Raw genomic sequence first — 27,949 nt, forward strand, 5'->3', positions numbered from 1 at the left:
TGAGTGTCCTGAGATTTAGTCACAGATCAGAAACGATCACTCTTTTTTTGTTTACCACAAACTACTGCTGATTTTCACGTTGAATAACTGGAAACCCCTTCAATTGAGGGTCATGTTTTATCCATGTTTGAAGAAACATTCCTTTTGGAAAATTCCCAGAGGAGTAATTACACAGATGTGGTCATCCGAGGGTCGCAGTAGTTCTGATTGGCATGAAAACCTCCACAGACCAAACCTGGAGTCATACGTCCTGTGGGGGCTGTAACTAAAACATCAGAGGCAGATGTTTCAGAGGAGTTTCAGCCAAATCCCTTCAGGAAATATCTGAAAGAAACATTGATGGTGAAGCAGGTGGAGGTAAGTCCCTGACGTTTCTCACCCTTTGTCTTTGACAACACACACGGCCATCCTTGCAGTTTTTTCATGTTCAGAGGTTGTCGTCCATGACAGCAGAACATGGAGGTTCTCATTTAATGGAGAGCAATGTCAAGACCAGTTCATGTTTCACTTTTCCACATGCCACGCACTGGGTGAGTGAACCAAATTTTGTCATGGAGGCTGTCCGAGCAGACCAAGCTTTTGGTTCATTGGTGCACATCAGCTACGCATGAGACTAGCTGTCCCAGTAAGTGGCAGCACTGAGCAGAACTCAGTGAAGAAAGAGCAGAATAAGAGTACTTGTAGTTAGGAATATAAGAGTACTTGTAGTTAGGGATATAAGAGTACTTGTAGTTAGGGATATATAACTCATAACTGAAGAAGTACACAGACGTATTTCAGTGTACAAATCTGGATACTTGGCAGTGAAGAGAATTCATTCAGACCAAGAAGACATTTGCCCTCTGCTGGAGGGTCTGATGGAATATCATCGCTGTACGCATAGGCGACTGTAACCTTCTGCTCACATGGATAAGTGTCGTATGTAAACAAGAGTGCATGTGCACGACCATGCACGGAGCGTAATGGCACACTGAAAAGTGAAGGTTTCAGTTTGTTCACGTTTCTGTAGAACCTAACTGCAATGCACTTTAAAATACAGGTATTTTCTGCAGACATAACACCGTACTATTTTATTGGCTGGATGTTATGCGACTCTGTGGGTTACGAATCTATTCTGGTGCTCAGAAGGTCGCTGGTTCAAATGCCATGGCCAGATCAGTGATCCCATGAGCAACACCCTTAACCCCCAATCGCTCCAGAGACATTGGCTGACCCTGCCCACTGATCCTCACTTTGTCACTTTGGACAAGAACATCTGTTCAATAAGTCAATCTGACAGACGTGACACTGGTGGTTTGAGACCACAGAATGAGCTCTTGTATTAAAATGCTGAGCAATCAGGATGATGGATGTGAGGCAGGTATTGTGCGGCAGACTTTATGGTGCATTTTTTAACTTATTGACTTATTGACGCCCAGTCATCTAACTTGTGCCATGCGTTGCCTCAGTAAAGTGACTCAAAGGTGAAGGTTGGCGACAGTCCCTGAAAACAGACAGAATGTGAAGCCCGGAGACCCGGATCACAGTACCCGAAAACAGACAGAATGTGACGCCCGGAGACCGGGATCACAGTCCCCGAATAACAGACAGAATGTGACGCCCAGAGACCGGGATCACAGTCCCCGAAAACAGACAGAATGTGACGCCCAGAGACCGGGATCACAGTTCCCGAAAACAGACAGAATGTGACGCCCGGAGACCGGGATCACAGTCCCCGAAAACAGACAGAATGTGACTCCCGGAGACAAGGATCACAGTCCCCGAAAACAGACAGAATGTGACGCCCGCAGACCGGGATCACAGTCCCCGATAACAGACAGAATGTGACGCTCGCAGACCGGGATCACAGTCCCCGAAAACAGACAGAATGTGACGCCCAGAGACCGGGATCACAGTCCCCGAAAACAGACAGAATGTGACGCCCGGAGACCGGGATCACAGTCCCCGAAAACAGACAGAATGTGACGCCCGGAGACCGGGATCACAGTCCCCGAAAACAGACAGAATGTGACTCCCGGAGACAAGGATCACAGTCCCCGAAAACAGACAGAATGTGACGCCCGCAGACCGGGATCACAGTCCCCGAAAACAGACAGAATGTGACACCCGGAGATCGGGATCACAGTCCCCGAAAACAGACAGAATGTGACGCCCGCAGACCGGGATCACAGTCCCCGAAAACAGACAGAATGTGACGCCCGGAGACCGGGATCACAGTCCCCGAAAACAGACAGAATGTGACGCCCGCAGACCGGGATCACAGTCCCCAAAAACAGATAGAATGTGACGCCCGCAGACCGGGATCACAGTCCCCGAAAACAGACAGAATGTGACACCTGGAGACAAGGATCACAGTCCCCGAAAACAGACAGAATGTGACGCCCGCAGACCGGGATCACAGTCCCCGAAAACAGATAGAATGTGACGCCCGCAGACCGGGATCACAGTCCCCGAAAACAGACAGAATGTGACACCTGGAGACAAGGATCACAGTCCCCGAAAACAGACAGAATGTGACGCCCGCAGACCGGGATCACAGTCCCCGAAAACAGACAGAATGTGACGCCCGGAGACCGGGATCACAGTCCCCGATAACAGACAGAATGTGACGCCCGCAGACCGGGATCACAGTCCCCGAAAACAGACAGAATGTGACGCCCGCAGACCGGGATCACAGTCCCCGAAAACAGACAGAATGTGACGCCCGCAGACCGGGATCACAGTCCCCGAAAACAGACAGAATGTGACACCCGCAGACCGGGATCACAGTCCCCGAAAACAGACAGAATGTGACGCCCAGAGACCGGGATCACAGTCCCCGAAAACAGACAGAATGTGACGCCCGCAGACCGGGATCACAGTCCCCGAAAACAGACAGAATGTGACTCCCGGAGACCGGGATCACAGTCCCCGAAAACAAACAGAATGTGACACCCGCAGACCGGGATCACAGTCCCCGATAACAGACAGAATGTGACGCTCGCAGACCGGGATCACAGTCCCCGAAAACAGACAGAATGTGACGCCCAGAGACCAGGATCACAGTCCCCGAAAACAGACAGAATGTGACGCCCGCAGACCGGGATCACAGTCCCCGAAAACAGACAGAATGTGACGCCCGCAGACCGGGATCACAGTCCCCGAAAACAGACAGAATGTGACGCCCGCAGACCGGGATCACAGTCCCCGAAAACAGACAGAATGTGACGCCCAGAGACCGGGATCACAATCCCCGAAAACAGACAGAATGTGACGCCCGCAGACCGGGATCACAGTCCCCGAAAACAGACAGAATGTGACGCCCGCAGACCGGGATCACAGTCCCCGAAAACAGACAGAATGTGACGCCCGCAGACCGGGATCACAATCCCCGAAAACAGACAGAATGTGACGCCCGCAGACCGGGATCACAGTCCCCGAAAACAGACAGAATGTGACGCCCGCAGATCGGGATCACAGTCCCCGAAAACAGACAGAATGTGACGCCCGCAGACCGGGATCACAGTCCCCGAAAACAGACAGCATGTGATGCCCGGAGATAAGGATCACAGTCCCTGAAAACAGACAGAATGTGACGCCCGCAGACCGGGATCACAGTCCCCGAAAACAGACAGAATGTGACGCCCGGAGATCGGGATCACAGTCCCCGAAAACAGACAGAATGTGACGCCCGGAGATCGGGATCACAGTCCCCGAAAACAGACAGAATGTGACGCCCGCAGACCGGGATCACAGTCCCCGAAAACAGACAGAATGTGACGCCCGCAGACCGGGATCACAGTCCCCGAAAACAGACAGAATGTGACGCCCGGAGATCGGGATCACAGTCCCCGAAAACAGACAGAATGTGACGCCCGGAGATCGGGATCACAGTCCCCGAAAACAGACAGAATGTGACGCCCGCAGACCGGGATCACAGTCCCCGAAAACAGACAGAATGTGACGCCCGCAGACCGGGATCACAGTCCCCGAAAACAGACAGAATGTGATGCCCGGAGACCAGGATCACAGTCCCCGAAAACAGACAGAATGTGACGCCCAGAGACCGGGATCACAGTCCCCGAAAACAGACAGAATGTGACGCCCGCAGACCGGGATCACAGTCCCCGAAAACAGACAGAATGTGACGCCCGCAGACCGGGATCACAGTCCCCGAAAACAGACAGAATGTGACTCCCGGAGGCCAGGATCACAGATTGCGTTTAGTGGAGGACCTGTCACCCCTGCATGTCCTTCTCCATCCTACTCAGGTCAGAACAATGGGCCAGAAGGACTAAAATAGAGCTGCGTGACCTTACTTACAAGTCAGAGCGTTCGTAGATCCTCCCCATCTACACAGTGAAATACCTTGTAATGCCCCAATGTACACATATATTAGCAAACTGAAAAAAAGATCATATTTCTAAAACGTATTATATGGGCCACTTATTGGCTCACGACGATGGGCTGAGGACCACGGGACTAGAATGATCTCTCCTGGTTCATGGAAATATGTCAGTGTCTGCTGGCTAGAGATTGAGTCTAATTCAATCAAATTCAATCAAAACAGACAAACCAAAAATCCCCACAATAACAGAGGAATTTAAAGCCAGTCTATTTTAAGATAAATGATTCAGCGGCCAGTAAGCTTTTTTGCCTGTTGACTGTATGTCTATTGGAAACATGATGCTGACCGTTAAGAAACCTAAAAAAACCTTCTGTGAGGTAAATCAACAACAACAACAAATTTATTTTTGTATAGCACATTATCACAACATTACATTGTCCCAAAGCGCTTTACAGCATCCCCACTCAAAGCCCCCAGTGAGTAAGCCATAGGCGACAGTGGCAAGGAAAAACTCCCTAGAAGGAAGAAACCTTGGGAGGGACCAGACTCAAAGGGGGAGCCCATCCTCCAGGGGGCAGCAGAGGGAACCCTAACCCTAACCAGACTCAAAGGGGGAGCCCATCCTCCAGGGGGCAGCAGAGGGAACCCTAACCCTTACCCTAACCAGACTCAAAGGGGGAGCCCATCCTCCAGGGGGCAGCAGAGGGAACCCTAACCCTAACCAGACTCAAAGGGGGAGCCCATCCTCCAGGGGGCAGCAGAGGGAACCCTAACCCTAACCAGACTCAAAGGGGGAGCCCATCCTCCAGGGGGCAGCAGAGGGAACCCTAACCCTAACCAGACTCAAAGGGGGAGCCCATCCTCCAGGGGGCAGCAGAGGGAACCCTAACCCTAACCCTAACCAGACTCAAAGGGGGAGCCCATCCTCCAGGGGCCGGCAGGGAGAGTCAAATACAGTTAAATCTGAGACACAAACGGGGAGCACGGGGGAGATGGCAAGCCGGTGCCAACGCTCCCTCCAATCGCCAGGCAGCCAGAAGGCAGGGAGCGGGTCATACAAGGAAGATGACACAGGCAGAACGGCGAGCTGGATGCAGGTATTTTCTGCAGACATTGCTAGAGGCAACGTCACATGTAGCAGGGTGTGCTGGACATCTTGATGGATTGAGGTCTCCAGGCAGCACCCCCCAGGAGAAGTAGGGGAAATAAATGCAATTCTTTGTAGAAATCTGTGAGGTAAATCTGCTCAAAACTGGCTTTTTGCCTGCAATGCTACAATTTCCTCTCACAAGCTTCACTTCTGCCCTCATCTTATGTTTAACAGTTCTTAATTATTGCCATGGAAACACTGTAGTCACATTTCCAGCCTTGACTCAGGGCTGTTGTCTTTAATATGCATTAATATGCATAGACTCGAGAAGCAGCTCCACATGGCTGTCACAAACATTAATAATGAGGGTTTTTTTTGCTTATTTTTATAGTCACAGTGTGACTTATGCATGAGTTAAAAGTTCTCCAGTGCCTAGATATAATAAGGAAAGTGGCTTGGCTGATCTCGTCTTGGATGGGGGGCTTAGTGAGGCTGTCAATAAGTCCCAGACTGTTAATAGAGAGACTTGGGAATGTTTACATTTCTGTGAAAGCGCACAAACTCCTGCTTGCGGCTCCCACCCCGCAGTCTAAACAAGACGTAATTATGCCCCATTTACTTTACCATTCTTTGTAGAGAGTGAACGAATCTTGAATTTTTAAAGCAAATTCACATTTTCAAATAATACCAGGCATAAGTGAGAGGTGGAGTGCCCCAGAGCCCCGTAAGATTGTGGTGGCCGTCTAATGGCGTTCCTGGCTGACTTCCTGGCTTTGGGGAGCACATTCCCAGGCGGGTCACATGCCATCTTCCAGGCTGGTCACATGCCATCCTCCGTACTCTCCATACCATCACATCAGCCCTGGATCCCATCCCAGGATGCACCCTGCATGTCATGCCGGTCGTACTCATTATAAAATCGTCAGGGAGGATTCGCAGCTGCTCTGATATAGAATAGAAATAGAATAGTGAGGCTTTATTAATCCCCGTGAGGAAATTCTGTTTCACCTACCCCATCATGCTCTCCTTCAGATACACATATACACTACTGTATATGGACAAAAGTATTGGGACACCTGGCTATTAGACCGACAGGAACTTTTATGACATCACATTCTAAATCTATAGGCATCAATATGGAGTTGACCCCCCCTTTGCAGCTATAACAGCTGCCACTCTTCTGTGAAGGCTTTCCACAGGATTTTGCAGTGTATCTTTGGATTTTTTTGCCTATTCATCCAGAAGAACATATGTGAGGTCAGGCACTGATGTTGGACGTGAAGGCTTGGGTCACAATCTCCATTGTAGTTCATCTCAAAGGTGTTTGATGGGGTTGAGGTCAGAGCTCTGTGCGAGCCAGTCAAGTTCTTCCATACCAGACTCACCCAACCATGTCTTTATGGACCTTGCTTTGTGCACTGGGGCACAGTCATGCTGGAACAGAATATGGCTTTCCTCAAATTGGTCCTACAAAGTTGGTAGCATTGAATTGTGTAAAATGTCTTGGTATGCAGAAGCATTAAGAGTTACCTTCACCAGAACTAAGGGGCCAAGCCCAACCCCTGCAAGAAAACCCCATAGCATTGTCCCTCCTTCAGCAAACTTTACAGTTGGCACAATGAAGTCAGGCAGGTAATGTTCTCCTGGCATCTGCTAAACTCAGACTTGTCCATCAAACTGCCAGACAGAGAGGCGTGATTCATGATTCCACAGGTCATTCCACAGAACAGGTTCCCACTGCTCCAGAGTCTGACGCTTGGCATTGCGCTTGGTGATGTGAGGCTTGCATGCAGCTGCTCGGCCATGGAAGCCCATTCCATCAAGCTCCTGGTGGACAGTCTTTGTGTTGGGGTTAATGTAAGAGGAAGTTATTGAGTCAAAAGAGCGTTGGCAACTTTCACTCACTATGTGCCTCAGCATTTGGCAACCCTGCTCTGTTCGATCACAAATATTTATAAACCTGACTGCATGGCTCGGTGCTTGATTTTATACACCTGTGGCAATGGGTCTGAATGGATATATCCGAATACTTTTGTCCATATGATGAAAGCAAGTTTGGGCATCACATGTTAGGGTTAGCCAGCATGCAGCTACCCTGTGTGCTTTTGGACCATAATGGAGAATGCAGTGTTATGGTCTGCAGTGTTGCTGTTTTGTTTCACTACAAATTCATCAAGAAATGTACTGACAGCTCTTAAGCTGTCAGTACAAATGACCATTGTCATTTACATTTAATTTCAGTACATGACAGGGTATATGAAAAGCAAAGACCTTATCTTATCTTGGTCAACATCGTTGGGGTGAGGGCGCTTATCCCAAGCAGCATAGAGCACAAAGCTGGGAGGTACATCAGTCCATAGCGGTACACTCACAATCACAAACTCTCTGGCGATTCTGAGACAGCAATTAGCTTTCCAGGAGAAGCCAGAGGTCACCAGCAAAGCAGGCAGGAAAACAAGTCGATCTGCACGAAATTCAACCGTCTTTAAGTGCTGAGGATCCACTCTTCATAACTCACAAAGTGGACAGTGTGTGTTTATGCATGTGTCCTTCTGTGTAGCCCGTCCCTAGCTGCCCAGGGCTCGCAGGCACCAGGGGCACGGAGGGTGGCATGAGTCCCCCGAAGGGCACACAGGTTCCAGAAAAGTCCGGTGAGGCACCAGCGGGAATGCGGACGCCAATCCTCCGGATAACCAATGTGGACGGCAGCGAAATCCAGATGACACTGGCTGACTCCTCGGAATACCCTGGTGCGCAGTTCAGCACGCCGCATGCCAAACAGAACGAGACTCACATTTAGATGTAGGACAGGAGGATGTGAATGAGAGCTGGGGGGGGTCCCTCACTGGGGATGAGGTGCTGCTGCAGGAGACAGACACTGAACGTAGCATGATGTGCATTAATATGACAGTCGTGTTTGATACAGGCCGCTCTCTTCCATATTTGACACGTTTTCACTTTGAGATATTGTTACTTTTAGTTTTGCGGTCGAGAAATTACAGTGTGAAATACAGATAAAAGGCAACAATAAACACTATTATCATTTGCTGTGTTTCTTATTTATGCACAAAATTTCCAAAGCAGATCAGGAATGAGTGGGAAACTTTCACGAAGCGCATGCTTGCAGATACACAGAACACCATCTCGGGCCGCCTCCGCAGAGAGCGTGGGATTCTGCACGGACAGCTGGGACTTGGGGGCCCCCAGCATAATGCAGGCCAATCAGCATTCAGGACAACAAGACGATGACTCGCCCTCCCCGAGTGACTGGGTGCATCTGCCCACTCCATTGCTTGTCGAACTGATATTTCATGCATGACTCCATAATAATGCCAATACATTTATCATTTTCTGGTAGTTGAATTGCATATTTTTTCCCTTTATCTTATTACCCAAATACCAAAGATCAAACCATTGTGTACATTTTTCAACATTTTAACAGCCTTAAAATGGCCTTCATAAACTATTCCATTTCCTCAGTGCATTCAAACACCACCATTGTCATATGCATGAAATCAAAAACTTTTTCTGGACTATGAAGCACAGTTCACTCTGAGTCATTCTCATTTACCAGCATCCAGAACTAGTAGCTGTCCCTACACCCACCATGTAGCAACACAAAGCAACCTTGAAAAAACATTCATCTCCAGAAATAAAATACACTCATCTCAAGTAGCCTACCTATGGTCTTGATAAAAGGCATGAAAATGTAAAAAAGTATTTTTCAATAACTTAATAATGACCAATATGTGGTGTAGTTCTAAGGGTGTTACTCCAGACTGTTCCTTACTTCCGGTTCAGTTCCTGTCCCAGAACCTCAAGGTTTAGTTAGAGAAAGGGTGAAAGGTCACAGAAAATGTGCCACTGGATGGTTGCTCAGCACATCCAAGATGCCCACAGCGAGCTCGTCAGTGACAGTCACAGAACGCCGAAGACCCTGAGGCCCCTTGGGTCCGCTGAGGTGACAGGGTGAAGCAGCAAGGCCGAGGACGCCTTGACAGACGCCGGGAGACCCTGAGGTGGTGCCGCTTCTGGTTCTGGCAGGAGTGAGAAGCTACGGCGGCTGCTCCCAGCATGCAGTCTGAGCAGAGCGCTGTGTGATGGGCAGTAACACCTCCACACTCAAATTGCCCCTTGAGGACAAATAAAGTTTTTTGATTTGACACCGAACGGCTGCATACCACTGAAGGGTGTGTTCCTCTCCTGGGCAGGTATGCGTCCACCTACTGCGGCGCGGCTCTGAGAGATACTCTATCTTGCACAGTTCATCTCCCAGTCAAGCAAACAGAAAAACAGACATTCAGCAGATCTGAGAAGATGAGCCTGACTCGCTCAGATATCTGTAATCCCACAGCCTACGATGGATGTTATCTGTGCTTCTGGGAACAAGCAAGCATTGAAAGCTGGCGACGAGGAATGTTTGAGGTATGGGGTGAGATGTGGGGGGGGGGGCAACCTTCTGGACATTCTGAATCAATCACTTTTGAGGTGAGCACTTTGAAATTGACATCAGGGTATCTTCTGGACCCACAAACCCAGCCTCAGCACGTCTGCAGGTCCTTGAGCAAGGCCCTTAACCCCAAGCTCCTTGGGCGCCCCAACAAGGCCCTTAACCCCCAGCTCCCTGGGCGCCCCAACAAGGCCCTTAACCCCCAGCTCCCTGGGCGCCCCAACAAGGCCCTTAACCCCCAGCTCCCTGGGCGCCCCAACAAGGCCCTTAACCCCCAGCTCCCTGGGCGCCCCAACAAGGCCCTTAACCCCCAGCTCCCTGGGCGCCCCAACAAGGCCCTTAACCCCCAGCTCCCTGGGCGCCCCAGCAAGGCCCTTAACCCCCAGCTCCCTGGGCGCCCCAACAGGTGGCCGCCCTTCGCAGACAGCTTGTTCTACAAAGAGCAAGTTGATGGAGGCGTAAAAAGAATTTCCCCATGAGGGACAATAAAGGTTAAATTATTATTATTATTACAATATTATAACCAGCTCTCAGCTTACAAGTGTGGTGGTTGTGGCCCTCCATCAGTGTGGCTGAGGCTGTCAAAGGCCCCTTACTAGCTCAGCCAACAGTCATGTGAGCTGAATGCCATATTATAGCTGATTGGCATGAGTGCATGGATTGACTGGACCAATCGGCGTGTCAGGTGAGCTGAATGCCCAATCATAGCTGATTGGCATGAGTGCATGGATCGACTGGACCAATCGGCGTGTCAGGTGAGCTCATTTCCCACCATATTAGGAACACAATCTTGTAAGGTTCATTTTGAATCCCCCCCACCCTCACTCACTCAGGGCTGGATGCAAGCATAGACAAACTAGGCAGCTGCACAGGGCTTGATCAGAACAAGGGGGTTCAGACAAAGCCATGAAGTCAAAAGTCAAATGAAGTCAGTACCAGTCAAAAGGTTGGAAAGACAGGGGTGGACATAAGTATTCACCTTGAAAAACGATACGTGCAGCAATCGATCGTGGTAACAGTGTAAATGCGTACTTATTTTATGTGCATTTGCGCTGCTATGACAAGAAAATACCTTGCATTTTAACCTGTTATTAAAATGCATTATATTTTGTTTTCATATCAGCACAAATGCACATAAAATAAGTACGCATTTACACTGTTACCACGATCGATTGTTGCACGTATCGTTCTCAAACGTGAATACGTACTGGCGTTCCAGTTATGTCCATCCCTGCCCATAGAAAGGTTTATTTATACTATCTTCTACATTTTAGTATAATGAATAGTTATAAAGACAGTAAAATTATAAAATAACACATATGGAATTATGACTGGGGAGGGGGGCTGCTCTGTGGATTGGGACTCAGGAGGTTGCTGGTTCAAATCCCATGCTCCGCAGAATGATTCTGACCAAGAAATGACCAAGACCCTTAACCCCAATAGCTCCAGGGACTGTCTGACCCTACTGTCCCCTCTACCCCAGCCTCATGAGGTGACCTCCTCACTCTCAGGTCAAACTCCTCCAAAACCCTTCTGCTGTGTTTAGGTCAGGTGGCCAAATCATTTGGTGTAACATTATCTCTCTCCTTTGTAGGTGGCTTGGTGTGTCCAAACTTTAGACTGGTATGGCATATATTTATGCTACACACACACACACACACACACACACACACACACATATTTATATTTATATATAAAATCACACAAAAATAAATAATTGAACCATATAGGACCAGTTTCGCTGTTTATGTGCAGGCATGGTCGACTCTAGCCGTGCTCAGATCAGGCAGTTGCCAAGGGCCCCCGAATTACCTGCTGCGGAGAAAGTCAAAATGATCATCAGGTTTCTTGGTGGGGGGGCATCAACAGTAAAGCTTTGCTTAAGGCACCTGAAAAGGTAGATCCAGCCCGTGGGACGCTGTCTGACCCTTATTGCGGGTTATACCCAAGTATAGCTGCAGTACACAGAATGACCACTGTGTGGTACTATAGAGTCAAGCTTCGTTAATATTACTAAAACGTATTAAACACCAGTGACCTCTGGGAAGGAGCTGTTCAGTTGCCAAAGTGTCAGCAGCAGTCGGGGGCTTGTATTCAGAAACATAAAATAGCATATGAAGGGTAGAGAGCAGAGCAGGCCTTGCATACCTTCACAAAGTCTGCTGGAGCTTCGCCCCACGATTCATTCAGCACCGTCCACGGTCCTTGTTACACCTACACCTGTCAATATAGATGCTACTATCATCCATAGCAAGCGATCTCTGCGTATAACATTTTTAAGATGTAACTCTTATGTTAAATTATTTCAAATGATAGTACAGGTATTCTCTTAAAATACCTTTTCCATATTTATATATTTCGATTTTCCGTGTCAATAAAAGAGGAATATGGGATTTACCTGAATATGCATGAACTACTGAAAAACTGATTTGCATTAGATGCATTAGATGGTTTAGATGCAAGGTTCTGCTCTGGCATTGTTTCGGAAAGCTAGGGAGAACACACTTTACATTCTTCTGCTCAGATCTTGTTAACGTGGGGAGCTAAGCTCTCGTGAGACGTCCTCTTGGATGCAGACAGGCGTCACGGTGATGCCGAGACTTGCTGCTTCAACTTGAAGGCATCTTGGATGTTCTCCCAGAAGCAACAGGTTTCCTGCCGTTTATAGACTCATGACAGGGAATCAGGGACCAAAGAGAGTCCAGTAATGTCCTCATAACCAGGGAACTGCGCTGTAATATTATCTGCCACAAAGAATTCATCATCGATTTTCAGCCAAATAGCACAGCCCACATTTGAAAGAGAGGCAGTCCAAATTGCAGGAAAAAAATGAACAAAGTAAATAAATGTCATATCCTTAGAGCGTGAGGACTTCAAATGACGGCTTGCTGATAATCTGAGAGTAAATCTGGACTCGATCTCTTTTCAGTGAAATTTCAGATAAATGTACCTCTAGTGAGAATGTCAGGCAGGTCCCTGGAAAATGAGTAGCATAAACTGATCTTCTGTCTTATTTCAAAACATTAAAATTATTTCTAACTTATCCAAAGGTGTGACCTTCTACATATTCAAAAGCAGTTTTATAAAGAACCGGGCCTTTGTCTTCATAGATATGTCATAATCACATGACCAAGAGATGACCTTCATAACTCCTTCATCCCCAAATCAAAACACTGCTTCATGTCTGTCTCCGGTAATTATCCCATGAGCCTCTGGGTTTTTTTTAGACGGGAGAATGTCAGCGGGCTGGGAAATTACCAAAGATCCAGTGATTTACCTTCCAGGAAAAGGAGGGTGTGAAATGCTAGAAATGATTTTGTAGAAAAGCTGAGTGGACAAGATAATGGTGACAATCAAACCTTCAAGGCTTCTGAATACGTCTCCATTTATCGTCCTTGTTTCACAGCACCTTGTAAATGACGAGAGGTCAACTGCTTTTCCACCCCATGTTCTGCAGTCAAATGTTTCTCCTGAAGATGCAGCTTGATGTCATCACATTTCCTATGGACCAGCATGACCAGAGACAAAAGCTCATTGTAATTAATACGGTCTAGGGCTGGGCGATATGACGATATTATCATATATCGACGATGTCTCCTAAGAATCATGATGTCGATGTTGAAAATCAGTACCACACGATAATCGAAAATATCGGAAAATAACAATTAGGCTATAAAGAGGAAGGAGCTAAATATACATTTTAATAGCCTAGTAGAAGCCTATCATTCACTTACCTTTTTTGTTTTTAATGCATGCATACACCTTAAAGCACATCATTAAAAGGCTGATAAGAAGCCGCTGTGTCTATTTTCATTGTGCAGAGAAGCGCGTTAAAAAGCAACACTGTAGCCTATACTTTGACTACAGTTTAAAATATCTTTAGAAATATTAAACATTAATTAGCACTAGCAGAACAGAAATAATAGGATTATAATAATTAAGCAAATGAAACACAGAAAAAGCAAATCAAATTCAATTTATTGACAAACTGCATTTATCAGCAGGCCATAGGCTATTCAACAAATTCTTCCGTTTGAAAACAAATGGTGGGCGTCCAAAAAACAAAATTAAATCAACTGCGTTCGAAAATCACAACTAAAAATTAAAATGCATTATTTCGATTTAAGACCCAATATATTTATAACATATTATATGTTATAACGCTTAAGAATAAAACAAACAAACGGAAAAACTCCACACGGCTATTGAACCTAACATTTATTAAACATTGCCTGAGGAGTTCATCTAACGCAGATTTCTGGACAGGAAAACCAGCATATTCACCTCTTCCGGGGTTAAAGCGTTACGGAATGGAGTGACAATTTGACCTGCTGTGCTGAAAACCCTCCCCGACGGGCTACCTGTTGCAGGCACACACAAGAATTTTCGGACTGCACAAGACATGAGGGGAAAGCGACGTTCGTTATTCTTCCACCACGCAAGTGGATTCTCTTCTCCGTCAATTACATCCTCCAAAAGATAGGCCGTAAGCTCAGTTGCTGCCCGATCCGCGTCGCTTGTGGGGGGTTTCAGGGCAGAACAGGGCGGGGCAGATGATATTATCAAATATCACGATATTTTTAAAGGCGATAATCGATAATTTTTTTTTTACATATCGCCCAGCCCTAATACGGTCATCGCTCTGCAGGTTAGAACACTGTATTGGAAGGTCATAGGTTCAAATACAGTGTTCAGCAGAGTGATTTCAAAGTGGAGACCCTGAGCGAGGCCTTAACTCAAATCGCTGAGGGATTGACTGACCCAGTTTTCAGCTTTACATGACTTTAGATATAGTGACTGCTAAACTATAATAAATAATAGATATGTAAGCCTGCGATGATCGGCAGTAAGCCTGCGATGATCGGCAGTAAGCCTGCGATGATCGGCAGTAAGCCTGCAATGATTGGCAGTAAGCCACAGTGTTGTGCAGATACGCAGTCAGTCACCTTGCCCTCCCCTTTCTGTTTCTTACACTGCTGAGGTTTCCAGCCCCTACTTGTCACATAGAATTCCCAGATGTCATTAATATCCCCCCCCCCCCCCCCACCTGTGGTAACAGCCCTGTTGCCCCTGCTCAGCGGGGAGCCTTCAGCAGGGAGAGCCGTCCGGACTCCTCACACAACTGGGTCAAATAATGAAGAAAAAGTGTCCAGAAAGCTTAGGGGTGACAGAGATTTCTGTAATTATGACAGCAGAAAGGGCAGGGCAAGCACAGTGTGTGAAACAATCTGGCAGGGGTGGGCGGGCAGGGACACCAGCCCAGCCCAGAACCTTGTGCCCATTCTGCAGTGAAACCCAACTGCAAGCTCCACGGGGAGAAAGAACCTCATAGAGGGTTAACTGCACAGGAAACTGGAACCACGCACATCCATCAGATGCTCACACACTACTCTGACCCCCCTGCACCCTCACCATCATCCTCAAAATATGTTTACGACTCCACCACTGCCCGTGAAGTGCTGGGCCCCATTAATGTGCTGGGGTGTCCATACACTGCGTTGCACACGGACATACAGGTGCTGTAAATGTATGGTTTGGGTGGTAAACACTGCTGCTCTGGTGTTGATGGTGCCCTCCGCTGCTCCCGGTGTGATTTCGGGGGGCTGGCACTTCCCACCGTGTGTGTGTAGTGACTGGGGGGGTTACAGTCACAGACAGAAAGCAGGAAGCTTGGCTCTCACACAGCACATTTTCTCTGTTCAAATATAAATGCAAAACAAGCCCAGTTGCTGAGATGTTGCTGCCTCTGCAGGTCCTGCTCTTCTCAGGAATCGCCATCTTTCACAGGAGTAATAAATCAGTCATTTGACCTGTCCTCTGACATTATAAGATGACACCCCCTTTTCCACAAATTCCTACGACTCTATGTGATTGTTCCTTGACACACTTTCACATGCAATCATTTCAAGTATAACATTCTGGATTTTCCTCAATGTAGCAACATCAATACACACTGAAAATGTGCAGACTAGAGATCTAATCGCACAGCCGGTTTATGTCGACTTTCTCTGAGGACCAGAAGACGCAGGTCAGAGCAGGAGAGGACGATTCCCTCCAAGCGACGTGTGGACAAAGAAAAATCATAACAGATCTGGGACTGGCGTCCAGTGACCCTTCACTGAAAAACATGTGGAAGCAGCTACAAAACGCAGCATTTTGGAAAGAACTGAAATCATCAACATTCAAAAGCTGCTTTCGGTTTTCATACTACACTCTACTCTTAAGGGGGGCAGGAAGGGGGGGCTGTGTAACCCCCATATATAATTTGGCTTCATGCTACCAACATCAAACTATCTCCTGTGCTGTTGCTGCTGTTCATGGTGAGCGCAGTCAGTACATGAAATTTTAAAAAAATAACACTTAACTTTAAAAATTCATAATTATCTTAAGTACCAGCTTATTAGTGAGGGAATTTTATTGCAAAAAAAAAAAAAGAAGAGTAAAACAATCTTCAAGCTGGATAGACAGGTGAGCAGGGCCGGCGGCGTGCCCGGTGGGGTGGATTGTGCAATCTGTGACGGAATGGTGTCCTCCCTGGCCGACCAGACAGATCAGGAGGTGGCTGCAGACTCCACTGACGAGAAACAGCGCTGGGGGGGGAGGGGGGAGCGTGGTGAGGCAGGTACTCAGTACTCTCACACAGGAGGTGGGGCCACACAAGTCAAACAGGTTTACTATCGGCCCTGGCCAGCGACCAGACACAAGACGGCAGGTACCTGCATGTGAAAACTGGCCCCCACGCCCTCGCCTGGATTCCCAGCTGCCTGCCTCGCTGACTCCGAGCTCTCGCTCGCTTCCCCAGCCGGCAGTTTGGTGGCAGCCTCCGCAGTTGGAGGAGCAGCGGGGCTCTTTGCAAACTCCACAAAGCAAAGCAAAGGTGCGGACATAATGGGAGGGCACCTGAAGAAGACGTGCAAGAAACTTTAAAAACAAAGTCATGAGTAAGTCAAATTTTATCTTTTTAGAGTAGTCTGTAGAGTGTAATTCCTCTCGACCCGAGCGACTACAGAGACAGAGTAGTTTGTCCACTGAAATAATGTGGTGTAATATCCCAGCACTGTGCTGTGGTGGAGTTCATGTACTACCCCCGCCCTCGATCCAAGCCCAGGACGTTTTGCTTGGGATGCGGGAGTCTTTGGGAAATAGCTGTTTTCTGTGCTGGTCCAGATACTTTAAATACTCAGACCTGAGGATGTGTGACAAAATTGTCAATTCAAATGAAGAAAAACAGCAAAGATGAGGAGAGACTGCTATGTGGCAGTGATGGGGACGCTTTTGTGTGGCTGTGTCCTTCATCCAAAGTGCTTCTGAGTAACAATGAATAAACAGAATCAAAATTCAGCTTCCTCATCTACTTTCTGCAGTAAAATTACTCACAGACTTGCAGCTAAGTTGCTCAATTTCTGTATGTTTCTACTTCTGACAAGAGTAATTTGAACAAGCCAGACTTAACCATGTCAATACGAACATTTTATTACTATTCAGTTAGATGATGTGTCAACAGATCGTACCTTTGCATACCCTTGAGTAAATAATTCAGCAACCAGACCATATATATATATATATATATATATATGGCAACACTTTACTTGAAGCAGTCTACATAAGGGTGACATGTAACTGTCATAAGAATGACATGACACATGTTTGTTGATGTTGTAATAATATGTAATTCAGTTTTTGCAACTGTTTTTGATGTGCCATTAATGTGCATGACATGTGTCATGTCATTCTTATGTCATTCTTATGACGGTTACACGTCACCCTTATGTAGACTGCTTCAAGTAAGTGTTACCATATATATATATATATATATATGTCTGTGTATTTTTCACAAATTCGGGTTTTGTAAACATAAAAGCTCATAGGTACATTTAACATATATAAGTTATATAATGCCAGCAGATATTCCTTACGACCAAAACACGACACACAGAAGACAAAGGGAGACTCGCAAAACTCCTGTACAAAAAGCTGGACTTCTTGCAGTCAATGTCCTCTTACCACATCCAATGTACTGTACTAATAGTGTTTTGGTAACCAATTAAAAAACAACTGTACAATATGGTTTGACAGGGTGAGTCACACTGAAATTGGTCCTTTAAAAAGTAAATAGTCAAAACACCGAACCTTCATCACCGTCAAAGAATTTCCCTTCAAAACAATCCAGGCATTGTTGACGGCACGGCCTGCATGCCCCGCCACTGTTTGTACATAAAAACTGACTTTTAAAAAACATGTTTATTTCTACTAGAGTGATAATGTTCAAGTCCCTTGTGAGTGTGTTAAACTGTTATGATTAATGAAGTGATCACAACAACAGGTAAATCTACATTTTAAATGTCACCATTGCCGTTTGCCTTGTACAAGCTCGAAGGTTTATAAGTAGGTTTTTGTGTGTTGGTATTAGACAATGACTAGTGGCTCTTCCCCCAGGTGGTCCATGCTGATGACCGTCGCCCCCCACAGCTGTAAAAATGATAGAGTCACAGCTGTCGTCCCTGACGAGCGAGATAAAGCCAGACGATTTCATTCGACCACATTACAAGGAGACCTATCGGCTGGCCATCGACGCTTTGGTAGGCGGGGGGCAAGAGGCATACAGAGAGCTCCTCAAGGGAGAGCGCGTTGGCGAGTTCCTCTCCGAGGATGAGCTCCTGTTCATCGTGGAGAATGTGGAGAGGCCAATCACCGGCGATCAGGAGGAGGAGGCAGACCCCTCAATGGACAACGCCCCCTCCAGCGGTACCTACTGGCCCCTTCATTCTGATCTCGACACCCCAAACCTCGACCTTGGCTGGCCGGACGTTCGGGAGAAGATGCAAACAAACATCAATCTTCTCTTTCACCCGCCCCGTCCAAATTGCCCAACCATCAAAGAAGCGGTTCGTAAACATATCCAGGAAGCAAGACACGTAAGTGGGCCGTCAGAAATAGCAGAGATGGAACGCTGGTCACTGGCCACACCGCGTTAACGCTGCCATCACACCAAGCAGCTCATCCACTCAAGTCTGACATTCCACCTGAAAGCTGGTCAAACTCTTACAATACTCCAATACACCACTCCTACTGAACGATCCACCCTACTGTCCTATACAGCAAACTGAAAACAACCCAGGCAATTGTCCAATAGCCTGGAAATATTTGCTAAAGCAGCAGAGTGTGAGGCCTGGCTGGCTGTCAGGGTAACACGTATGAGGCAGCGTTAGCGGAGCATCATGGCCGTATGACTTACTGCTTTGTTCTTGCTCAGAGCAAAACTGGATTAAAAAAACTTTCAAATAACACTGTCCTGGCCGCCATTTATACTGGATATAAATAACTAATACAACAATGCTGACATTTGGACACAATTTTATTGTGTTTGTTTTAGACATTTTTACTAAACATTTGTATTCTGATGCAGTGTAATTTCCAAATTCCAAATGTGTCTAACATTATTTTAAAGCCAAAAGAGGACTGAGTGCAGATCATACACATTCTGTAGCCTTATGATGGTATCGTGCTACAAATCGTTTTCTGCACAATTACACCCTAAACACCAACTGAATGCTCATAACTGAGGAGAATTCATTCTGCCTTGACATCACCCGGGTGAACTGAGTAACCTGCTTCAACTTGAAGGCACCATGTTGATTTTCCGGTTCCCCAGACGCCGCTACGGTCGTGCCGTGAGCCCAACACGCCACGCGCTCACACGGAGCTCACTGCCCCGCTTAGCTACATGAGCTTGTGCGCGGTACAGTACGTCGTTCTCCCTCGCGCACTGCGCACATTCGTTACCCCTCGCGATTTTCGCTCGGCTTCTGTTCGGTTTGAGCCTCATATCGTTTACCTGTGCGGCGCCGCGCGGTTAAGGTTCGTGGTCCCCCTGTCTCCTTGCCGTTCCTCAATGGGTAGGCTATTTATATTACAACCCCCCCCCCCCCCCCCCGCCCGAGCACTTAGTCAGGAAAGGTACAATTTCATTTGCCCCCAGCATAGACTTGTCTTGCAGAACAAAGTTGAATTTCGAATAAATGGAGACTTGTTGAGAAGTGACCTTTACCTTTTTTTTTTTTTAACCGACAATCTTTATTTAGTTAGAAAAATATCACATAACCTGCAATTTTAATCTATTCTGAATACATTTTGTGAGTTCTGTGTTTTCACGGTTTAAATTGGTCCGCAATTAAAAACCAAATGTGAAACGTATGCAGTGGGAGCATAATGACTAATAACGACTAATTATGAAGGAACGGTCTGTTCCCCCTGGCGGCTGAAAGGGCAGCGCTCTCACGCGCCCCATGTTCCCCTCGCAGATCATCGCCATCGTGATGGACATCTTCACAGACGTGGATATTTTCAAAGAGGTTGTGGACGCGTCCAGCAGGGGGGTGGCCGTCTACATCCTCCTGGATGAGCGCCATGTTAAAGCTTTCCTGAGGATGACCGAGAAGCAGGACGTCCACATCCAGAGGCTGAGGGTAAGGACGCTTGTCTTGCTAATTATTTTACTTTAATGAAACTAATCATGTAACTAAATCTATCTTGTGTTGAATGAATGACACAAATGTGATTTAACCGAGCACACAATTGAATTAAGGAACTTGGGCTTACTTTGGCTTCAGATTACGCTCTGAATTCCGGGATTTACTGTAACAACGCTCTCATTTTTAGCTTCATGATGCGCAATTGTTACCTGAAAAACTTACACCAGTATTGTCACTAAAGAAATACGAAGCATCCCTCTAAAACGAAGCATTAATATGTGAAAAATGAGGTTTCAGGCTGTTTGGCACCATTTCGGGCATAAACCCCTTCGGTGAGATTTTCAAAGGCAAACTCTCCTCTAGTCTGGTGCTGCAGGTACCAAACCAAGGAGCGTAATCTCAATACAAATTAAATAAAATCAAATCTAATTTTATATCAACAATAGTGACACGTGACAAACTACCTGAAATGTACAGTGCAGTTATAGTACAGTTACAATACAGTGTTCTGGAGTTAAAATTGTTTGAACTGAAGCTGAACCAGGAGTTCAAACATCTGGTGTATTACACCTAATACGAATGGCAGTTTTTTGTTAGTAATTTTATCCTGGGTGGTTAGGTAGATGTTTCCCGTATCTTCTAAAAGAGACTGGGACGTGGGAGATTGTTGAAAGAGCTACAGAGTGAAGTATGGTGTTCTTTGTTCCATAGTAGTAAAGCCACTTCTTTGCTAATGTATATAGGCTACACTGAGAATAGCCACATTTAGGGAGCTAAAGTCATATTTTCTGTTCCTTAACATTCTTGACAACACTTAGACGTATTACACTACAGTTAATAGCTAAAGAAATGTGACACCTGAGGATTACAGGGAGGAACAGCTTTTTACCTAGAGAGCAGCACTGCTGTTTACTATCACGCAAACCAAGCATTTGCATGGGCCCCCTGAGGTTTGAGGCCCCCTGTTGGCCACAAGCACTCATTACGCCGGGGCGGGAGGTCTCAGAAACAACAAACTGGCCTTCTTGAGAGATGAAGTCCCAAGCATCCCTGTTTTTTGGGACAGTGTTTGCAGGAATATGCCCAGTGCCAGAGCACAATGCTGAAATTCCAAATGACAGCAATAGATTGACACCTGAAACGCTGAAACTAGGCTTTGTTCAGAAAGTGACCTGCTTTTGTGTTGGGGTTACTATGAGAGGTGAGTGCTGATTCTACCCTCAATTAGGGCAGATGCCATAAAAGGAAGGTGGGGGCTCCGTCTGTAATTTGTGAGTAATGTACTGTCCAGGCAAAGAAGTATGATCCCCTAAAATCGTTTTGCCTCACTTTGGATTTTTTCCCCCTTGATTTGAGCAAAACAAGCCCTGAATTCACCGTGGTGCCTCTTACACAAGGCTACCAGCTTCCGCCAGACGACGGAGAAATTGAAGTAGCAACAGCACAAACTTTGTAAATGCAGAACTGTCTCAGATAGAAACCCGCATTCAATGAGGCCATGAAACATGAGGTACTTCTCCTGATAGCTTCTCGGTCTACCCAGGAAGGCGTATGGATTCCCCACCCCAGGCAAACGTAAAAAAAAAAATCCATCAAGAAGAACCGTCAGATCTATCAATAAGTACAGCCAGTGGGCAATGGTGATAGTAGGCATGTGTAGCAGGACAGAACACTGCGGTGAGGTTCCAAGGATGGCTTATGGACGCCTTCTTGGAGGCCAAGCCGGAGACCCTGGCTGTCGCTGATGTGCTGGGGGCCTTTCCGTGGTTTCTGTGTCAGCGCGGAGGCGTCCATCACAGGCTTTTCAGCTCGGATTTCATATCACTGCCTTTCCTTTTGTTCAGGACGTCTTTACACTTTTCTTTTGGCCTAGGCTGACGCCTTTCAGGCCGGTTGCGGAACACAAACTGAAGGGTGTGTGCGGTTCTCCGTTTCCTTTTTGTAGAGCTACCCTGCAGTTCAGGCTTTCAGAGACCTTTTACTGGCCAACAGCTGGTTACTAACTGGTTCTGCTGTTAGTTCTATCAGGGTTATTCCCAGACCGCAGACAGCATCTTTCCATCATCTTACCATCCACAGGAACCTCTGTTTCTGTTATAAACCTGTATGGAGTCACCTTCACATGTAGTATGAACTAATGAATTACAAAAAAATTGGAAAACTGATGGGAAGCCTAATGCAGCCTTTGATTGAACCACAGCCACCCTACATTTCATTTATTTATATCCAAAGGGATGTACATTTTGTGAGGAAGCAGGGTCAGTCAGTCCTTGGAGCCACAGGGGTTAAGGGTCTTGTACAGAGGCCCAAATCACTCTGCCAACCCTAAGAACCGCCACCTTCCAATCACAGGCTGATACACACACACCTCCCTGAAGCCCCGATCCATGGAGATGTGCTTCCTGTTGGTATATCACAGTTCAAGTGGCTTCTTGTCCAGCTGGGGACAGGCTGGGACCTGCCTGTGATGTCATTCCTCCATGTTTATACGGGCACCTGAGAAACACACCTGGGCCGTCCCTCGCTCTTAAAAAACCCGGGCAATGAAAGACAGAAACACGTCACAGCACGACATGCTGGGATGGACTGGGAGTGGGGAGAACAGGAGCACACCCCAGCAGCACCAGCACCAGCAGGTGATTGATTACGCAGGGGGAACACCCCGCCCACGCTGAGTGGCATGACAGCGTCCTGTGACATCACGCGGATGAGCCCCGCGATCAGGCTCTGTCAGTCCTGTAGGCAACATCTTTTGGGGGGGTGCCGGATTAGCAAGTCAGCTCTACTGGCAGCTAATTTCACGTTGTCATACATGCTGAGGGAGTGAATCTTGCCAGAGGAGAGAGGTGCTGGCAGGCAAGCTAACCAGAGTGGGGTGTTCCCGCAGTGGTGCTTCTTGGGGGGGGGGGGGGGGATTTTCTATCATGGAGCAAACCTGTATTTGGTGATGTTATTATTGTCCTAAAATAATATTCTGAATATCAACAGTATATATTTTAATCCCCCCACAAAATGAATTCAGAATACTGACACGGATTCTAACACAGTACGATTGTCATTATTCCAGTACAGGGTGGAAAAATGATTATGAGATGACTCGTAATTATTTACTTTATTCATGACTCCACACCCAAAGCCTCAGGCTGCCAGTTGCTCACACGCAGCCCGACTGAATCCCGAGCTCCGCTGCATGGGTAGCTCCACCTGACAAATGGAGGGAGAAATTATGTCAAACAATCAGCCGCATCGGTGTCAGATTCAAAGCGATTACTCATCGGCGCTGTGTTTTTTTAAGGAAGGCCTAGTCTACTTCTATCGCAACCCTGATATGTGGCACAATTGTGTTTCAAACTTGAATCAAGTATAAGAAAGCAGTTTATTCAAAGCACCCCTCCAGCCAGCATGTTAGGGCCTGAGCAAAGACCGACCGTGAAACAGAACCACAGAACAAAGACTGAACAATCACAGTAACACATCCAACTGTGTTAATGAGCAGAGTTCAAATTCATTTCAGTTCTGGTAGCAAGAGCAAATTAGATAAGCAGAAGGTGAAACAACACCAGACTCAGTTCATAGTTATTTCAGCAGCTGTAAAAAGATAAGTACTGAACTTATATTCTAATTAGCCTGACTGCTTCTTTTGACTGCATTAAGGAATCCACTGGATACTGAGATATTAATATTTTGTCGGTATTAATAGAACATAGCTGGGTATTTTAAATATATTCATAAGGAACAGCAAGTTTTTGTCAGTCCATACAGCTGGACAATGTGTTATAACCAGAAAACAAAAGTACTACAGTCATCATGAAAGTCAGGTCATTAAGCTTTTCCTTACAAATCCAGGAAATTAAAAATGATCAGCCCAACTAAATTTTAAGAATTTATGTTCCCCATAGTCTCGTTGTGTGCAGTATTGAAAACTTAAACATTGTGTTCAGCTCCGTTCCTATTTTGTAGCTCTCCATTTAAAGCAGGCCAGGCGTGCCAGATCCTAGCAATGGCTGTCTGCGGAGAGTTCATTGTCTTGTGTTTGTGTGTTTACCCACATAATGCTAAACAAATAAGAGGCCGCAGTTTGCAGCCTCTGTGGGGTTTACAGTGGCAGTAAACAGGTTGGTTTATAGCCGTATCCACTGCAGTAGATCCCAGCAGAAAGGTTATTGTTGCGGCGGCTTCCTGTCGCCATAATGCTGGCGAAGCATGTGCCCCGCAGCTGCTCCCACAGTGTGGGTGAATGTCGGCCTCCTTTGTCCACAGAACATAAGAGTACGCACCGTGAAGGGCCAGGAGTACCTCTGCCGCTCAGGAGCCAAGTTTTATGGAGCAATGGGAGAGAAATTCCTGCTGGTCGACTGTCAGACAGTGGTGTATGGATCCTACAGGTAATTACACTCACCCCTGAGCTGCACGCGTCTCATCCAGGAGATGATACCACATTGCCTGTCCTCTTCCTGTGTCTCCTTCAGGAACTTCTACATGTCCCCCTCTCCTGACCTCTCCTCATCTCCTACAGGAGTTCACACTGGATCTCCCCACCACACTTCTCCTGATTTCCTACAGGAGCTCATGTTCTCTCTACCCACCTAACTTCTCCTGATTTCCTACAGGAGCTCATGTTCTCTCTACCCACCTAACTTCTCCTCATTTCCTACTGGAGCTCATGTTCTCTCTACCCACCTAACTTCTCCTCATTTCCTACAGGAGCTCATGTTCTCTCTACCCACCACACTTCTCTCACAGGAGCTCACACATAATCTTTTTGTTTCTTTGTGTTGTTTTTTGCATTTTGTCCTCTTATAGATCACTTCAGACCTGTGACGTGATCTTCATTGACTTGATGCAGTACTCTCATACTAATTTTTTTACTTTTTGTAACAAAACCTTAAATGAGGCATAGACTGTGTGATGTACAGATCACAACTAGGTCCAAACTGTGTCAAACAATTGGGCAATGACTTTTGAAATAAATTCAATCAATAATAAATTTAAGTGGTTACAGTTGAGAATAATAAAAAGGTTTGAGTCATAGACAGCTTGCTGGTACTTGTACAGCGATTAGGTGGTAGGCTGAAAGCTCACTAATTCAGTAACAGAATTCTTCATTAAGAAAGAAACTGAACGGCTTAAAGGTTACAGAAGTGTAAAAACTTTAGCCACTTGTCACTGCTGTACTTACAATGGAAAAAATGACTGTTGTGTTTCTCCCACCATATAGCTTCATGTGGTCCTACGAAAAAATCAACCTCAGCATGGTACAGGTGATAACGGGGCAGCTGGTGGAGTCATACGATGAGGAGTTCCGGATGCTTTACGCTCGCTCCTTAGTGCCGTCGGCCTTCGCCCCGCCAGAGGCCATGATGCTCGAAGGCAAGCCGGACGGGGGCAGACCGTTAGTGAGCTATGGGGCTAAACATGGCCAACCCTTTGAGCGGAGAGACCAGCTGAGACACACACTGGACACCGTCTACATGAAAGCATGTGGAAGTCAGGCCCGGCTCAAAAATACTGTAGATGATTTAGATCAAGAACTGCATGACAAAGGGCTATTTAACCAGCATGCACCCAACGGCCACATGATTCACCAGCGAATCGCTCAACTTCAGGCCACAGACCACAACAACTTCCTTAAGAGACACAGTTATGCTGGAGAAAGGAACGAGACTTCGCATGTCCCCAACCACTTGAACTATGGTTTGAGCCAATGGAACGTAGCCAGGGATTGTGGTCAATTTGGCATTACCGGGAGAAACGATTACCTCTCCAGGGCCTTGGAAAATCCTCTGCAGTCACGACTAAGCCCGGGAAATTATATCCGCGGTAACAACATAAGGCAGACATACCACGGGCATGACAAGCAAATGCTCTCCATGCAGCAGAATATGCCGTCCCTGGAGCGAACCAGCAGGTCTTTTCTACGCACCTGGCGGATAGAGTCCTACCTTAGCAATGAGGAACCGTCTATCAAGGATCCGAGTGACTACCTCGATTACAATGAGGGGCTGGACGGCAAGCCCAATCCCTACATGCATTCCCGGCTGAGATCTTCCCTTGTCTTCAAGTCCACCATCCCCGAGCAGCCGGAGTCTAACAGCTACACCACTAACTCGCAGTCCTCTGGGCTTCATGGAGAGCAGCTTGGCCCCCCACCCAATACAAGCTTTCACCCCTCAAGGATTCTGACCACAATGGGGAACCGAGGGATGCCCAACGACTTCATTATGAAGAGGCGGAGTCTGCAGATCCTAGACGATTCAAGGCATAACATGTACAATGGAAACAATAATCCTAATTTTTCCAGCCTTGGCAGAGGCAAGGTAGGCGCGACTGTCACAAACCCAGAGCTTTTCCAAGAAGAAAGATACAAGCGGTATAGCTTAGCTGAGCCAAGGTGCAACACCAATTACATTAGCAGCAAAGAGCCATCCAGCCATATGTTTGGCACATATGGAAGTGGACAGGGCATCACAGGCGAGCTGACAGATTTTAATAGGACTGAGCGGTACTCACAGAACAGCATTAAGGAAGACCAGCGGTCCGTCTCCCATTATGACGTCAAGAAGGTCAGTGAGAACAAGAACCCTTCAGCCTTCAACCCACCCTCCTCCAGAACATCATCAGCCACAGCACTTACTGCAAACAGCCACGAGCCCTCAGCCAAAGCCTCCAACACTCCCAGCTCTTCCAGCTCTCCCAGGTTCTTCAAAAAAAAGATCATTTCACTTCTCAACAAGCCAGAGAAGGAGAGCAAGACATGTGGGGGGTCACCTGAAGATGAGGGGAAGAAAGTGGGCAAAAAGAAGGGCAGCACGACAAACTCAGCGAGCAGCCAACAAAAAGGAAATGGAGGACTTTCCATCAGAGAAAACCACTTCCTGGGTGAGGGGGGCACATCCTCAGCGCCTCGCTTCAGCACCGAGGAGCTCTCTCAGGACTGCATGCCTTCCGGAGCTCCCACAAACCGGCAGGTAGCACCAGCCTCCAGACCAAGCCAGGTCCTCGAAGCCCGCCAAAGAGATCACAAAGTGGACAGGAGACTGTACAGCCGATTCGAGCCGTTCTGCTCGTTTGAGAAGAAGACAGAGAAAGGTTCATCGGGTGCTGCACACCTCCATGGCTTGGAGACACGGAAGAGCTTGCCAAGTCAGAACTCTAGGGGGGTCTTCTCAAGTGAACATAACACCACATCACGGAATCAGGTGCAAGGTCACCATGAAAATAAGTTTGGCAGATTCATACAGCGGGTGGGAAACTTTATTCACAAAAATAAATGAAAAAGCAGTGGATGGGGTCGGTTTGGAGCATAATGCAGATGGTATCAAATTGTTTTACAGTGCATCAATTACTGGTATAAGACATCGTGAAAATCAGGGATAACTCTGGGGTCTACTCAAAAAGGACATATCTATTTTTTCCCTTTACAGACTGCAGGTGGATGTAATATACTGCAATGTGCAATATAGTTGTTACATGTGCATGACAAGAATGCATTTTTCAAAAATTTTTACATAGCTAGTTTTAACAGTTACTGTCATTACTTTTTGAAATACATAAAATATTTTGCGGCTTGTTTGTCCTTGTTTGAATGCTCATGGCGACAAAAACATTAT

The 27,949-nt window shown here is 46.8% G+C and overlaps 2 protein-coding genes and 1 long non-coding RNA gene across 11 annotated transcripts in view; 2 read left to right on the forward strand and 1 right to left on the reverse strand.

Moving 5' to 3' along the window:
• mlip (muscular LMNA-interacting protein) overlaps positions 1-8,463 on the forward strand; it is a 29,581-nt gene extending 21,118 nt beyond the window's left edge. For 5 of the 8 annotated variants that reach the window (XM_072709334.1, XM_023829103.2, XM_023829102.2 and 2 more), the window contains exons 11-12: positions 229-357; positions 7,978-8,463. In XM_072709334.1, coding sequence (XP_072565435.1) covers positions 229-357; positions 7,978-8,217 — 369 coding nt within the window. In that variant the 3' untranslated portion in view covers positions 8,218-8,463. The remainder of the gene's footprint in view (positions 1-228; positions 358-7,977) is intronic. The other 3 variants (XM_023829108.2, XM_023829105.2, XM_023829109.2) reach the window with 1 other exon arrangement.
• Positions 8,464-8,564: 101 nt separating this feature from the next.
• Positions 8,565-27,909, forward strand: fam83b (family with sequence similarity 83 member B). Of its 2 annotated transcripts, XM_023829121.2 has the most exons (6): positions 8,565-9,842; positions 16,670-16,808; positions 18,304-18,782; positions 20,169-20,333; positions 24,600-24,724; positions 25,558-27,909. In XM_023829121.2, the coding sequence occupies exons 3-6, from the start codon at positions 18,345-18,347 to the stop codon at positions 27,611-27,613; spliced, it is 2,784 nt and encodes a 927-aa protein (XP_023684889.2). In that variant the 5' UTR covers positions 8,565-9,842; positions 16,670-16,808; positions 18,304-18,344; the 3' UTR covers positions 27,614-27,909. The 2 variants fall into 2 exon arrangements, with proteins under 2 accessions (XP_023684889.2, XP_072565434.1); XM_072709333.1 differs by lacking the exon at positions 16,670-16,808.
• On the reverse strand, positions 16,265-16,701 carry LOC111852828 (uncharacterized). Its single transcript, XR_002840324.1, has 2 exons — positions 16,584-16,701; positions 16,265-16,457 (listed from the first exon to the last, which is right to left on the reverse strand). It is a non-coding gene; the product is annotated as an uncharacterized lncRNA (long non-coding RNA).
• Positions 27,910-27,949: the final 40 nt, after the last annotated feature.

The sequence above is a fragment of the Paramormyrops kingsleyae genome, chromosome 3, assembly GCF_048594095.1.
Source record: "Paramormyrops kingsleyae isolate MSU_618 chromosome 3, PKINGS_0.4, whole genome shotgun sequence".
In the NCBI taxonomy this organism is placed as follows: Eukaryota; Metazoa; Chordata; class Actinopteri; order Osteoglossiformes; family Mormyridae; genus Paramormyrops; species Paramormyrops kingsleyae.

Bases quoted from the DNA above. Each gene is read 5' to 3' on its own strand.
- fam83b (XM_023829121.2), top strand. From the start codon at position 18,345: ATGATAGAGTCACAGCTGTCGTCCCTGACGAGCGAGATAAAGCCAGAC. The intron at 20,334-24,599 runs GTAAGGACGCTT...CTTTGTCCACAG, and splicing joins TCCACATCCAGAGGCTGAGG to AACATAAGAGTACGCACCGT. The intron at 24,725-25,557 runs GTAATTACACTC...CCCACCATATAG, and splicing joins GTGGTGTATGGATCCTACAG to CTTCATGTGGTCCTACGAAA.